Consider the following 14285-nt stretch of genomic DNA (forward strand, 5'->3'; position numbering starts at 1 on the left):
CATGTATCACTAGCCACTTTAAACTATGCCACTTTGTTTACATACCCTACATTACTCATCTCATATGTATATACTGTACTCGATACCATCTACTGCATCTTGCCTATGCCGTTCTGTACCATCACTCATTCATATATCTTTATGTACATATTTTTTTTTTTGTTAGGTTTTTAGGAATTGTTAGATTACTCGTTGGTTATTACTGCATTGTCGGAACTAGAAGCACAAGCATTTCGCTACACTCGCATTAACATCTGCTAACCATGTGTATGTGACAAATACATTTTATTTGAATAATGTAACTTAATATTACCCACTTGGGGGTGCTGTTGTATACCTTTCCACTTGTAATGCGGTTAACATACAGTTACACTCCCTTTATTGACACAAGAAATACACTGACGACATGTATGGGTACATATTTTTATTTTGTTTTATGAAATCTTCCCATAATTAATTTGCTGAGATAACAATTAGCCTACTAAAATAATGATGCCTGCCATTCAGAAGAGAGGGTTTGGCAATAGATGTTAAATTACGTGTCCATGAGGCTGTAGAAATGACATTTGTTTGACATTTTTGTACAATAATGAATGATGAAAAAACATACAGGTTTCGCCAAGTGTTCATAAAATGAGTAACTTTATTAGGACTTAAGACACTCCAGAGAAGACCCTTGTTTGCAGGACGTCTTTGTTTGTACCTCAGTGTACTGTATGTAGTACACAAGTCTGCTATACTGTATGCACAAAAGCCCAGTTTCAGTATAAAATACTACAAAAATATATGTGAAATATCAGCAAGTGTTTTTACATTATGAGATGACAATGTGAGATGCAAAAAATAGAAGTAGATATTTTCTTTTATAAGAAAATGAAAACTAAAACCTGTATATTTCCAGTGAACGTTAAGTGCATATCAGTCAGTATTGCTGTTGATATTCCCCACATACTCTCTTATTACAATATATAACGATAATCCACCATACATAACCAAGACTTAAAAGAAGAGTTTGAGATAGAGAAATTCATTAAATTGTCCTTTCTTGTCCTCAACAATACAAGGCTGAATAAATTGGATTATGAGTTAAAAAATTATAACCTGATCAAGTTTAGATACATTTCTAACCAAGAGTTCTTAACCCAGTCATGTGTTTGAACTTTTAACCATCAGAAACATGGATCTGCAGTTTGTGTTCCTCTTCACTTTGGATCCTTCTGCTTGTCTTCCTCCTCCTCCCTCTCCTCCTCTTTCTCTTCTTCCTCAGGGAAGGATACTTTTGATTTGCTCTTGAGCAGCTTGACCCCTGGGGATTGGACAGACAGAGTGCTGGATAGTCATGGGTAATGTGACAGACTGACTGCAGTCACAGAGAGATCAATAGGAAACACACTCAGTGTGTTCTAACAGCTACTAGCTCTTCACACTGACACACACTGTGTCATGATCTACAAGCCTAAACTATAATCATTTCTGTCTGTGTAGTCCCCTTGCTGTCAAAGGATGAAACTATATGTCCATCAGTGTTGGGACTGTAGTAAGTGTTTCAGAGGATGATGCTGTGTTGTTGTTGTGTGTAAGCATGATGCTGTTTGTGTCAGCATAGGGGCCAACTGTCATCTGTCCTGTGACCAGACCATCTGTTAGTTAAGGTTACCAGAGTGTTCCTTGCAGCTACAATCAACAGCTCATGTTTCAAAGAGCTTTTTTCATTCTCTTGATAAACACTCAGTGATGACCACACGTATGACTCAATATTTTTTCTGACTCATATCCGCTGACTACAATCTACAGTGTAGTGGTTTACCCACCTTTTTTTGTGGAAAAAAGCATTGAAAGTATAGGGAGCGTTACATTTTTCAACGCAACTGGTGATTAGTTCCCCCCCCCCACTACAGCACTGATCAACATCAACCCACAAGCCGTTGTCTCAAGAAAATACAGTACATAGTGTGTGACTCACTAGACTTGACAATGTGAATTTGTTCACCCGCACCTCCTAAACAACAGTATTGAACTACACCTGTTACTAAGCATTCTACAAATAAAACAACATTGGCTTTTCCTGGCCTACTTGACTGGCCTGGTCTTAGATCGCTTGAGGTGACAAGGCAGCACATAGGCCCAGATTCCAACTCCAGTTAATCACACCGTAAATGGAACGTTATTCCCTTTTTATGGCTTTTCTCTCTATGTGTATTCTGACCTTGAACTTAAGCATGAGAATAGCATGATATTCACCCACTATTCGTCTGAGGTGGAGCTTGAATAAATGAAGGTGGAGGTGTCTACAGCAGTGGAGGCTGGTGGGTGGAGCTATAGGAGGACGGGATCATTGTAATTGCTGGAATTTAATCAACGGGAAGGTATGACATGTTTGACTCCATTCCATTTGTCAATCGAGCCATTACAATAAGAACGTCCTCCTATAGCTCCTCCCACCAGCAAACTCTGCTCTACAGATATGCCATATTCTGTCCTTGACTTAATTCTCTAATTAATTCCACCACCTTTAAGCGTGAAGAAACCATGAATATGGTCGAGCGAACCTACTGGTTCCAAGTGGAAAAAGCATCTACTTTATTTTTTCTATAGAGAACACCATTCTCCATGCACTGCTTTATTCATTATATATTTTTAAATATTTTAATATATATATATTATTATCATGAACAAAACATAATTATACAAACAAATGTACATAAACCTAACAGACGGGTATTACATATCGAGATACATTTTCAATTTGCCAAAAAGTTTAATGGTACGCATTGCTTTTTTGTTTTTACACTGACTGATCATTTCAAAATAATATTTCAATTCGTACTCCACCCATTTCATTTTATGGATAAAGAATATGCCATGAAAAATAAACACATGAACAATGAAAGTTAAAATCGGGGTCCATATCATTTGGTTCCAAATAAAACATAATATCAGAGTCTTTCAAATGAACATGAACTCACTCCAAAATCATCTGACATAAGAACAGTCCCAAAATAAATGGTCAAGACTCTCTGGGTCACAACCACAAAATACACATTTGTCATCAATAGCTATTTTGAAATCTGTGTATAATAAAGGTCTTTACAGGGTAGATTCTATGAATGAGTTTGTATGATACTTCACCTTATTAGATATAAAATATTTTCCAGACAACAACAAGACTTTGTTCCAGTTCACTTGTCCTAGGACTGCATTCTAGTATCTTCTAGCAGAGGGAATAGTAACATATTGACATTGTTTTTTTATATACACATTATTACATTTATAGTTTAATATATACATTCCTTCTAACTGTGTCGAAGCTACAAAATCCTCAACAGTTACACTTGGAGTACTGTTATATTGTAAACTACCTTAAGGGACAGCTCTAACAACTATTTGAAACTACTCAAGAGTGAATGTAACATTGTGTGTTCTCATGAATTCTGGATAACAAGTTTCTCTTCCCTCAATCTTTTAAGTTCAGCCATTTCTTTACCTCTCTTCATGGCTGTTTGTCATACTTCATTAATTCCCAATATTTCCCATAAGACTTAAATAGTTGGGCTTTCCTCCAATTATCTTGTATATCTTTGGCATCCATCTTGAAATTATCATCTTCCAACAGTCTACTATTGAGTTTCCAATAACTCTGATTCGATTTATTAACTTCAGATCCATTAATATTTAAAGATGAGAATATATTTTTATGATCAGTAAGAATTGATGGTTCAATTGATACCCTGACTCATTCTTGACTGTCTGGACATGTCCTTGTTACTCCAAGTGAAGTCATTTTTATCTGGATATTTAGATCTCCAAATATCGAATAATCCAAGACCAAGACATAGATTATTAAACTCAGGATTAACAATGCTGGATCTGTTAGTTTTCACTTCTCCATGAAGTCAACATATTTTTTTGTATGGCCTCAATTTTCATAGTATTTTCCCTAACCGTGTCCCCCTTTCACCTATCTTTGCTGTCAAAAGCATCACAATATTGTTTTGCATCTCAAGAGGTGACACCCTCTTGCCCTCTCATCTTTTTCCCCTGGGGCTTGACTGGAGTGTCGTGGTCGTAAAGTGACAGCACAGCTTTATACTGTTTTGATAAATGTATCATGTTAGAGACTATCGGGCGCCACCGTCGGTAATACCCACATAAATTCATTTTCGCATAATTCCATTACGTTTACCTTTTTTTTTCGCTGTCACATCCCTGTAAATTGTTCCTAAGTGTCGCTAGCGTTAGTGGATCATGGCGCACGGTTCACGACAACTGGACTGTTGTCATACAGTTCCATGATAGTGAGAATTAGGGTAGATTCATAGGCTTATTGTTCGACATTCCAATATTTCATGTATTGAACTTGAATATGACATCATTCAGGATTAATCAAACCTCTGTATTTTGTATTCATCAATATAAAGTATTCCGTGCAAAAAATGTGCATAAATAATCTATAAAATCAGAGTATTTGTATTCTTCCAGTTGGTGCTGAAATGGAGACGAATATGCATAGATTGCCTTCTTTCTTTGATCCCTATAATCTGAACCTCTCTCGATGTATTTGTTCTATTGAGTCTGTCGACAAAATTCTAATTAAATGTGTAACGTATTTAAAGGGATGGCTAAAAACTCCAGGGGAAAATGTGTTGGCAAGCAAGTGGGAGAGTTTTCAACGGTTGAATGACATTTATTCAAAAGTGCGCAAATTAGCCACACCTGCAGAGCCTGTTACGCGACTAAATAAGGTAAATCTGAATACGAAATAGCCTCCTGAGAAATTCGTAGGTAAGGCGTGCCGATAGAGATTTGGTTCCAGGCTACTAGAGTACAGTGGACTTCCACATCAGGCCTAATGACTAATATAAGGCCAACAGTCCGTGCTCCCAAATACTGGAAAAAGTGTGATTCATTTGGTTGCATGGTCACCACAGTAGCCCCATGCGGCTATAAAAATAAATTATGCAATTATAAGGCCAATAAATAACACAACAGCATGGCATATTTACAGTAAAGTTAGAAGCTTATTATGCATAACCCATCATGAATTATCTAAATATAAGGCTAATACTGCAGTGAATGTATTACCTGAAAGAGGTAGGCTAGGACATCGGGGCGGCAGGGTAGCCTAGTGGTTAGAGCGTTGGACTAGGAAGGTTGCAAGTTCAAACCCCCGAGCTAACAAGGTACAAATCTGTCGTTCTGCCCCTGAACAGGCAGTTAACCCACTGTTCCTAGGCCGTCATTGAAAATAAGAATTTGTTCTTAACTGATCTTGCCTAGTAAAATAAAGGTAAAATAAAATAAAAAATAAAAAATATACAGTTGAAGTCGGAAGTTTACATACACCTTAGCCAAATACATTTAAACTCGGTGTAGGTCTTAGGTCAGTTAGGATCACCACTACTTTAAGAATGTGAAATGTCAGAATAATAGTAGAGAGAATTATTTATTTCAGTTTTTTTTTCTTTCATTCATCGCTTCAATATATCCACATAATTTTCCTTCCTCATGACGCCATCTATTTTGTGAAGTGCACCAGCCCCCCCCCCCCCATCTCTTTTCCAAGTTTAAAAGGATAAACATCTACATTGGCCATTTTGTCAATCCAGCATGACTTCTGACGCGCTCAAAACAACTGGAAACTCAGTAAAAAACAAGCTCAGACTGCGAAAATACATTTTGAATAGTCATCCAACTCGGAGTATCAAGTCGGGGACTTGGGCCTCTTTCTAGAGCTCCGACCTGAATATCACCAATGTCATGATGATTCGACCTTGTTTTTTTCCTGAGTTCCCAGTTGTCTTGAAAGGACCATAAATGCAGAGAATGCCAGACTTTGATGACAAAAAGTGAGCACAGCACAACAAGGTGAGGCCAAAAATGTATTGTATGCTGCTGCATACATTATGTAAATTGCCAGGGAGATATGTATACTGTAGCTCAGAAAGTAATACTAAGTGTATGTTGTGAAGTAAGCTGTTAGTAGCCCATGTGCCTCACCCTAATAATTTGGTCAATTTTTCACTCTTAATTTTGCCTACTGTTCTGATGTGGTGCTGCACATGTAGACTATATCCTGTTTTAGAGAAACTCAATTAGTATTTGGTAGCATTGCCTTATAACTTGGGTCAAACATTTCGGGGAGCCTTCCACAAGCTTCCCACAATAAGGTGGGTGAATTTTGGCCCATTTCTCCTGACAGAGCTGGTGTAACTGAGTCAGGTTTGTAGGCCTCCTTGCTCGCACAAGCTTTTTCAGGTCTGCCCACAAATGTTCTATAGGATTGAGGTCAGGGCTTTGTGATGGCCACTCCATACCTTGACTTTGTTGTCCTTAAGCCATTTCGCAACAACTTTAGAAGAACGCTTGGGGTCATTGTCCGTTTGGAAGACCCGTTTGCGACCAAGTTTTTACTTCCTGACTGATGTCTTGAGATGTTGCTTCAATATATCCACATAATTTCCGTACCTCATGATGCCATCTATTTTGTGTAGTGCACCAGTCCCTCCTGTAGTAAAGCACCCCCACATCATGATGCTGCCACCCCCGTGCTTCACGGTTGGGATGGTGTTCTTCAGCTTGTAAGCCCCTTTTTCCTCCTAACATAACGATGGTCATTATGGCCAAACAATTCTATATTTGTTTCATCAGACCAGAGGACATTTCTCCAAAAAGTACGATCTTTGTCCCCATGTGCAGTTGCATACTGTAGTCTGTTTTTTTTATGGCGGTTTTGGAGCAGTGGCTTCTTCCTTGCTGAACGGCCTTTCAGGTTATGTCGATATAGGGCTCGTTTTACTGTGGATATAGGTACTTTTGTACCTGCTTCCTCCAGCATGTTGTTCTGGGATTGATTTACACTTTTCGCACCAAAGTACGTTCATCTCTAGGAGACAGAACACATCTCCTTCCTGAGCGGTATGACGGCTGCGTGGTCCTATGGTGTTTATACTTGCGTACTATTGTTTGTACAGATAAACATGGTACCTTCAGGCATTTGGAAATTGCTCCCAATGATGGCCCAGACTTGTGGAGGTCTACAATTGTTTTTCTGAGGTCTTGGCTGATATCTTTTGATTTTCCCATGATGCCAAGCAAACAGCCACTGATTTGAAGGTAGGTCTTGAAATGCATCTACAGGTACACCTCCAATTGACTCAAATGATGTCAATTAGCCTATCAGAAGCTTCTAAAGCCATGACATCATTTTCTGGATTTTTCCAAGCTGTTTAAAGGCACTGTCAACTTACTGTATGTAAACTTCTGGCACACTAGACACATTATAAGTGAAATAATCTGCCTGTAAACAATTGCTGGAAAAATTATTTGTGTCATGCACAAAGTAGATGTCCTAACCGACTTGCCAAAACTATAGTTTGTTAACAAGAAATTTGTGGAGTGGTTGAAAAACAAGTTTTAATGACTCCAACCTAAGTGTATGTAAACTTCCGACTTCTACTGTAGATAGCGGAATAGGCCTAGCATAAATCAAAAAATTACTTTCAATTTTGCAGCTCAGGAGGTTATTCTAGACAAGTCTCTTGTGTCTTTATCATTCTCACACAAGTCATTTGCTGATGGCCCAAGCCTATACTACGCCATCTACTGGTACAACGTCGTTATTGAATGCAGTTCTAAAACAAGCTCTAGATGTGGTGTATTGAGAAATGTGTTATGTGTTAATGAGTTTAGATTTAAAATGGTTGCACATAGCCAATGGGATTTGTATGCCGAGGTTGAGTTATTTGAATTAACAAATGACAATGGGGTTTCCATTCTTGCATTGAACTGATTGGATTATGAGATGCAAGGGGGGTTAAAGTTCAATGATGTATTGGGGAGTTGAGCTGAAGACACTATACAGAGTAGTAGACTGGAATGTGTTAAGGAGAACATGAAATAAATCTGTTCCGTTTATTATAAGCACGCTTCGGTGTCTTCAGTAAAAGAACCCAGCATCTTAGGATGCAACACTAGACTTTTATTATGAAAATGAAACCAGAAGCTGCAAAGCAACTCTAACATCTGGGCTAGAGTTGCTTGATTGACTAGCTAACTTCAACTAGCTACTGTTTGTCTACTGCCAAAAGTTTGTACATATACAAAAAGATCTGTAACTGAGTAAATGGTGACGTAAAGTAAGAATCCAACATGTGAATGTTCATTCAGAGTCGTAACATAGGGTTTGTACGTACTAATTTAACATTTACGTTATGTTTCAAGCATGGCTTTTCTTACGATCCTAACAATTTACGTATGGATTTTCGTGCGATCAAAATTATACGTACGTTCAACCTTTTGGCAGCTATCTCACTCCATATGTGTGGAGTTGTGATGGCCTTACCTGGAGTAAAGGGAGGCTGGTGTTGATAGGGGGTGTCTTTGCGCCTTGGTGTGTCTGCCAGTCGTGGCAGATCCCCTGATAGCTCATCTGCTAGGACCAGTGTATCTGCGTGGGACTGGGGCAGTCTGGTAGGAGGCAGGCTGTCTCTGTCCTCACTGTGGCCTCTACAGCAGTCTGTGGGCTCTCTGCCTGTGGAGGACACACACAGTACATTATAGAGGTCCACAGTATGGCAAAGTGGGTGGGGTTATATCCTGCCTGTTTGGCCCTGTCCGGGGGTATCATCGGATGGGGCCACAGTGTCTCCTGACCCCTCCTGTCTCAGCCTCCAGTATTTATGCTGCAGTAGTTTATGTGTCGTGGGGCTAGGGTCAGTCTGTTATATCTGGAGTACTTCTCCTGTCTTATCCGGTGTCCTGTGTGAACTTAAGTATGCTCTCTAATTCTCTCTTTATTTCTTTCTCTCTGTCAGAGGATCAGAGCCCTAGGACCATTCTTCAGGACTACCTGGCATGATATCCGGTGTCCTGTGTGAACTTAAGTATGCTCTCTAATTCTCTCTTTATTTATTTCTCTCTCTCGGAGGACCAGAGCCCTAGGACCATTCTTCAGGACTACCTGGCATGATGACTCCTTGCAGTCCCCAGTCCTCCTGGCCGTGCTGCTGCTCCAGTTTCAACTGTTCCTCCTGCGGCTATGGAACCCTGACATGTTCACCGGACGTGCTACCTTGTCGCAGACCTGCTGTTTTCAACTCTCTAGAGACAGCAGGAGCGGTAGAGATACTCTTAATGATCGGCTATGAAAAGCCAACTGACATTTACTCCTGAGGTGCTGACCTGTTGCACCCTCCGCAACCACTGTGATTATTATTATTTGACCATGCTGGTAATTTATGAACATTTGAACATCTTGGCCATGTTCTGTTATAATCTCCACCTGGCACAGCCAGAAGAGAACTGGCCACCCCTCATAGCCTGGTTCCTGTCTAGGTTTCTTCCTAGGGAGTTTTTCCTAGCCACCGTGCTTCTACACCTGCATTGTTTGCTGTTTGGGGTTTTGGGCTGGGTTTCTGTACAGCACTTTGAGATATCAGCTGATGTAAGACAGGCTATATAAATAAATGTGATTTAATTTGAGTCCAATGATCACAATTATAATGGTGTGCTTAATTTGTACGGAAATTGGTCTCCTACTCTTAACCTTTGCTCTCGTGACTGAGAAATGTGTGTTTTCTATTTCCTTTCATATTTTTTCTGGGAACCCAGAATGTTGTTTTTGTGTTTCCGTAATTGCATGAATTACCAGTATAATCTGTAGCCCTATGCCTTCCAGCCAAACCTGGGCCGATTATTAAACTGGACCATATTCAGAATGCAACTGAATTCAAGGCCATCCAGCCTGGGGTGTTTGGCCATGTTGGATATTTTCTAATCTACACACTAATTAACAAGCCAGGTTTGTGAAGAAAATATTTGTTGTGGTATAAAATTGGACCATAAATAGGCTGCTGTGCTGAAATGAATTTTGATCCTCTGTACATATTGTCTGAATAACAACTATCTATTTGAGAGACATGCAGTAGGATGGTGTAGCCCTCTCTTTGCCCTGTCTATCACTGCAGCTAAAGTAGGATTGTGTAGCTTCCCTGGTCAGTCAATCAATATCTAATGTAGATTTACAGTGCTACCTCCTGTCTAAGTCAGCACCTGACTAGCTCTGTCACACATTTCAGTGGTCTCTGTGGAGGTATATGCCGACTACAGACATTTCATCAGTGTTTCCTACACTCACCAGAATAAAAGGGAGAGTATGAACTAATGGCACTTCCATCTCATCATGTTATGGCAGTTTGTGTGAACAAGGTTCTGTACTGTACCTTTCATGGTGGGTGGAGAGTAGACGCTGTGTTTCCTCTGAGCAGGAGACGACTCTGCACTCTGGACCTGGTGGTGTAGAGGGATGGAGGGAGAAGGTGTAGAGGGAGGAGGTGTCGAGGAGGAATGGTGCGGGTGGAAAAGAACAGCATGTGAACCAACAAGGCAGAGCCAGAGATCCCATTTCACTGATGCTATTTCAGGAATCAATGACAACTGCATCAGAAATGCCTCCTGAACCATAGACAACAGCTAGAGATGAGATTTTTGCAATCTGGCTATTCTGTCCATATCCAAACATGCAACATTTAAATAAAAGTTGATTTTATGGGAAATGATATTTGTGACATCACATGAATTTGAAACAGAGCAGTCAGGTATGGGTGACAGTGTGTGTAACCTACCTCTCCTTGATGCTTGTCATCTGTGGGAGAGAAAAGCAGACAGTTAGTGATGTGCAGCTGTGTGTTGAGGCTCTGCACCCACCCACACACAGAGAGAGAGAGAGAGAGAGACAGCGTGTGACATGTGACTTGGTTTATTATAGACTAAGACCCTGGGAGAGAGCGATAAGAGAGCGATAAGATGGTCACCATGAGGCTGAGAGTTTATGGTTCAGTGTCCAGATCACTGCTGACCTCAGGCTCTAATGGCTGACTGGTGACTATTCCACTCCACCTCCATTGACATTTCTCTGAATTGAAATTGAGATCTCCAGCAAGCAGAGGGTGATTCATAGGGTGTCATTGAGACAGTTCTGATGATGGGTTTTATCATCATGAACATGACAGCTGGAGCTTAAAATCAATAACTAGCTAACCATTTTGTTGAATGAACAGCACTGGGCCATTGATAAAACCTTCTAGCCTTTGTTTGATGAGGAGAACACAAGGACAGGACAAACATGTGAAACACACATGAGCACGTTTATAAATGAATTGGACTGCATCACAGACACGCCTATGTTGTATTCTGAAGGTCAACACAGTAGAAGAGCACATAAACGGAAGAACAACATTTGAAACACATTAACATGACTCATTTGTTGAATGCATGGCAAGGGGCAACACACAAGCCCTGTACTGTACAGTGTTGTCCTCTGAGACCAGCTCCATGGTTTTCACATATTATATATCTGTTTGGGAGTGTTCAATTAAAGCCATAGGGCACTGCTTCTCAAATATTTTGACAACAGATCTGGTTTTCAAGGATACAATTCTGATTCAGGACAAACAATGATCCAGAGACACAACACTACAGTAAGGTTCAGTATTAACCTTCCGAAGTGGCCTCTCTTCAAGAGACAGTTCAGATGACATTCACAGGGAAATATCAGCAAGACAAAGAGCTGCTTGTAGCTGAAATAATGGCTGTGAATAGTGAAAAGGGTCCCACGCACACTACAGTGTGCAGCTCACATACACAGACAGAGTTGAGCAAAACAAGTTTCACCCGACACAAGCAGACAAACTACAGACAGACTACATTACAGTACACCACCCAGTACCATTCACAACACAATGTAATTGTAAAAGGCCATATATAACATAAACAGTTGATCAACTAAACAAAGAGCTTGACGAGACAACTAGGCTGGAGAAAACTGTCCATAAAGCCATTGACTACACCCATGGAGACGCAGGTGGAAAGAGGGATGGAGGGAGGGATAGAACCAGGCTCATGAAGGGAACAGAACTGTCCCATTGGCAGCAGTTCAAATCAAATTGTATTATTCACATGCGCCGAATACAACAGGTGAATGCTTACAGTGAAATGCTTACTTACAGCAGCAGTAAAATAACAATAGCGAGACTATAAACAGGGGGTACCGGTACAGAGTCGATGTGTGGGGGCACCGGTTAGTTGGAGTAATATGTACATGTAGGTAGAGTTATTAAAGTGACTATGCTTAGCTGATAACAACAGAGAGTAGCAGCGGTGTAAAAAAGGGGGGCAAAGCAAATAGTCTGGGTGGCCATTTGATTAGGTGTTCAGGAGTCTTATGGCTTGGGGGTAGAAGCTGTTTAGAAGCCTCTTGGACCCAGACTTGGCGCTCCGGTACTGCTTGCCATGCGGTAGCAGAGAGAACAGTCTATGACTAGGGTGGCTGGAGTCTTTGACCATTTTTAGGGCCTTCCTCTGACACTGGTATAAAGGTCCTGGATGGCAGGAAGCTTGGCCCGAGTGATGTACTGGGCTGTTCGCACTACTCTCTGTAGTGCGTTGCGGTCGGAAACCGAGCAGTTGCCATACCAGGCAGTGATGCAACCATGCTCTCGATGGTGCAGCTGTAGAACCTTTTGAGGATCTGGGGACCATGCCGAGTCTTTTCAGTCTCCTGAGGGGGAATAGGTTTTGTCGTGCCCTCTTCACGACTGTCTTGGAGTGCTTGGACCATGTTAGTTTGTTAGTGATGTGGACACCAAGGAACTTGAAGCTCTCAACCTGCTCCACTGCAGCCCTGTTAATGAGAATGGGGGCGTGCTCTGTCCTCTTTTTCCTGCAGTCCACAATCATCTCCAGTTACCATAAACACAGACCTGGAACTGAGGAGGAAGAAATCCATGGATAAAAGACAACCTGGGTCTATGATGCAACACACACACACATACATACCGATGCCATTCTGACAATGTAACAACTCTAAACTGGCTCCTGGATGCAGGGCCCAGGCCTGGCTTCTGTCAGACTATTTCATTGCCACCCAGTAGATTTGTGTTAGATGGTTTGTCACTGAGACAGGAGTGGCCCAAATGGCACTCTATTTCCTATGAAGTGCACTACCTTTTACCAGAGCCAATAGGGTCAAAGGTAGTGCACTATATAGGGCCCTCAAACTCAACTCTGGACCTCGAAGCCAGTTCCACTGCTATTTTAAATTGTTCTCCTCTAATCAGGGATTTAGATGGGACACAAGGTGGGTGCAATAAATGATCACTTAGAACAGAAAACCATCAGGCGCCGGACCTTGAAGGGTAAGAGTTGAATATTCCTGATGTAGGGAATAGGGTTCCATTTGAGAAGCAGACAAGAACACCCCCTACTCTGCCTGGACCTCTCTATGAGAAAAATACGGGCCAGCACCCCCTCCATCAACTAACAGTACCAACCCTTTCCCTTTCTCAGTACAATGGGATAGATACAACCTGTTTGTATACTGTACAGGCACGCACAGCTTTCTATCAGCTTTGAAGTGTAAAACATACACCAGTGTTTTATTACAGACAGCTCCTGTACTCACATCTCTAGTTTGGTCCTTATGGCCTCTTCTAACTGTCTCACTGTCATCCACAGCTGTGCCTGGGGGCTTTTGGCATAGGTCCTCCCAGTCTTACTCTATGGTGACCTTTCCAAAAGTAGTGGGGAGGACCAGAGTGTGTACAAGGCAGCTTGTTGTGCTGTGACTGTGCTGCAGTGTATGAGTTGTGACTATGGCTAAGCAGCAGGCTGTGCTGCAGTCTGAGCTGTAAGCTGTGGCTGTGTCACAGGGAAGGTATTTGTGCTGATGTCACATTGTGACCCTCTCACACAATGTTCTGGATCTCTCACCCCAGGTTAGATTCCAATCTCACTGTTTCAGGATGACACAACACAGACAGAACATTCACCTTGCTGTGCAGTCTTGTCTTTCTTTTTTACTCTCTTCTGGTTACTCCCATTCACTAGGGCCGACATCACCCTCCATCCATCCTTCTGTCACCCCATATCCATCCTTCTATCACCCTCCATCCATCCATCCATCCATCCTATAAACCTCTATCCACCCTTCTATCACTCCATACATCCTTCTATCAACCTCCCTCCATCCTTCTATCACCCTTCATCCATCCTTCTATCAGCCTCCATCCATCCTTCTATCAGCCTCCATCCATCGTTCTATCACCCTTTAATCAACCTCCATATCCATCCTTCTATCACCCTCCATCCATCCATCCATCCTATAAACCTCTATCAACCCTTCTATCACTCTCCATACATCCTTCTATCAACCTCCCTCCATCCTTCTATCACCCTTCATCCATCCTTCTATCAGCCTCCATCCATCCTTCTATCACCCTTTAATCAAC

General features: G+C 41.3%; 1 protein-coding gene across 1 annotated transcript in view; it reads right to left on the reverse strand.

Annotated features, from left to right (window-relative positions):
* Positions 1 to 407: 407 nt before the first annotated feature.
* ppp1r1c (protein phosphatase 1, regulatory (inhibitor) subunit 1C) overlaps positions 408 to 14285 on the reverse strand; it is a 54841-nt gene continuing 40963 nt past the window's right edge. Inside the window, exons 3-6 of the mRNA XM_065018290.1 lie at positions 10623 to 10642; positions 10221 to 10287; positions 8342 to 8530; positions 408 to 1306 (exon numbers count right to left, since the gene is read on the reverse strand). Of these exons, the coding sequence (XP_064874362.1) occupies positions 1203 to 1306; positions 8342 to 8530; positions 10221 to 10287; positions 10623 to 10642 (380 nt within the window). The 3' untranslated portion in view covers positions 408 to 1202. The remainder of the gene's footprint in view (positions 1307 to 8341; positions 8531 to 10220; positions 10288 to 10622; positions 10643 to 14285) is intronic.

This window comes from Oncorhynchus nerka, linkage group LG1 (assembly GCF_034236695.1).
Source record: "Oncorhynchus nerka isolate Pitt River linkage group LG1, Oner_Uvic_2.0, whole genome shotgun sequence".
NCBI lineage: Eukaryota > Metazoa > Chordata > Actinopteri > Salmoniformes > Salmonidae > Oncorhynchus > Oncorhynchus nerka.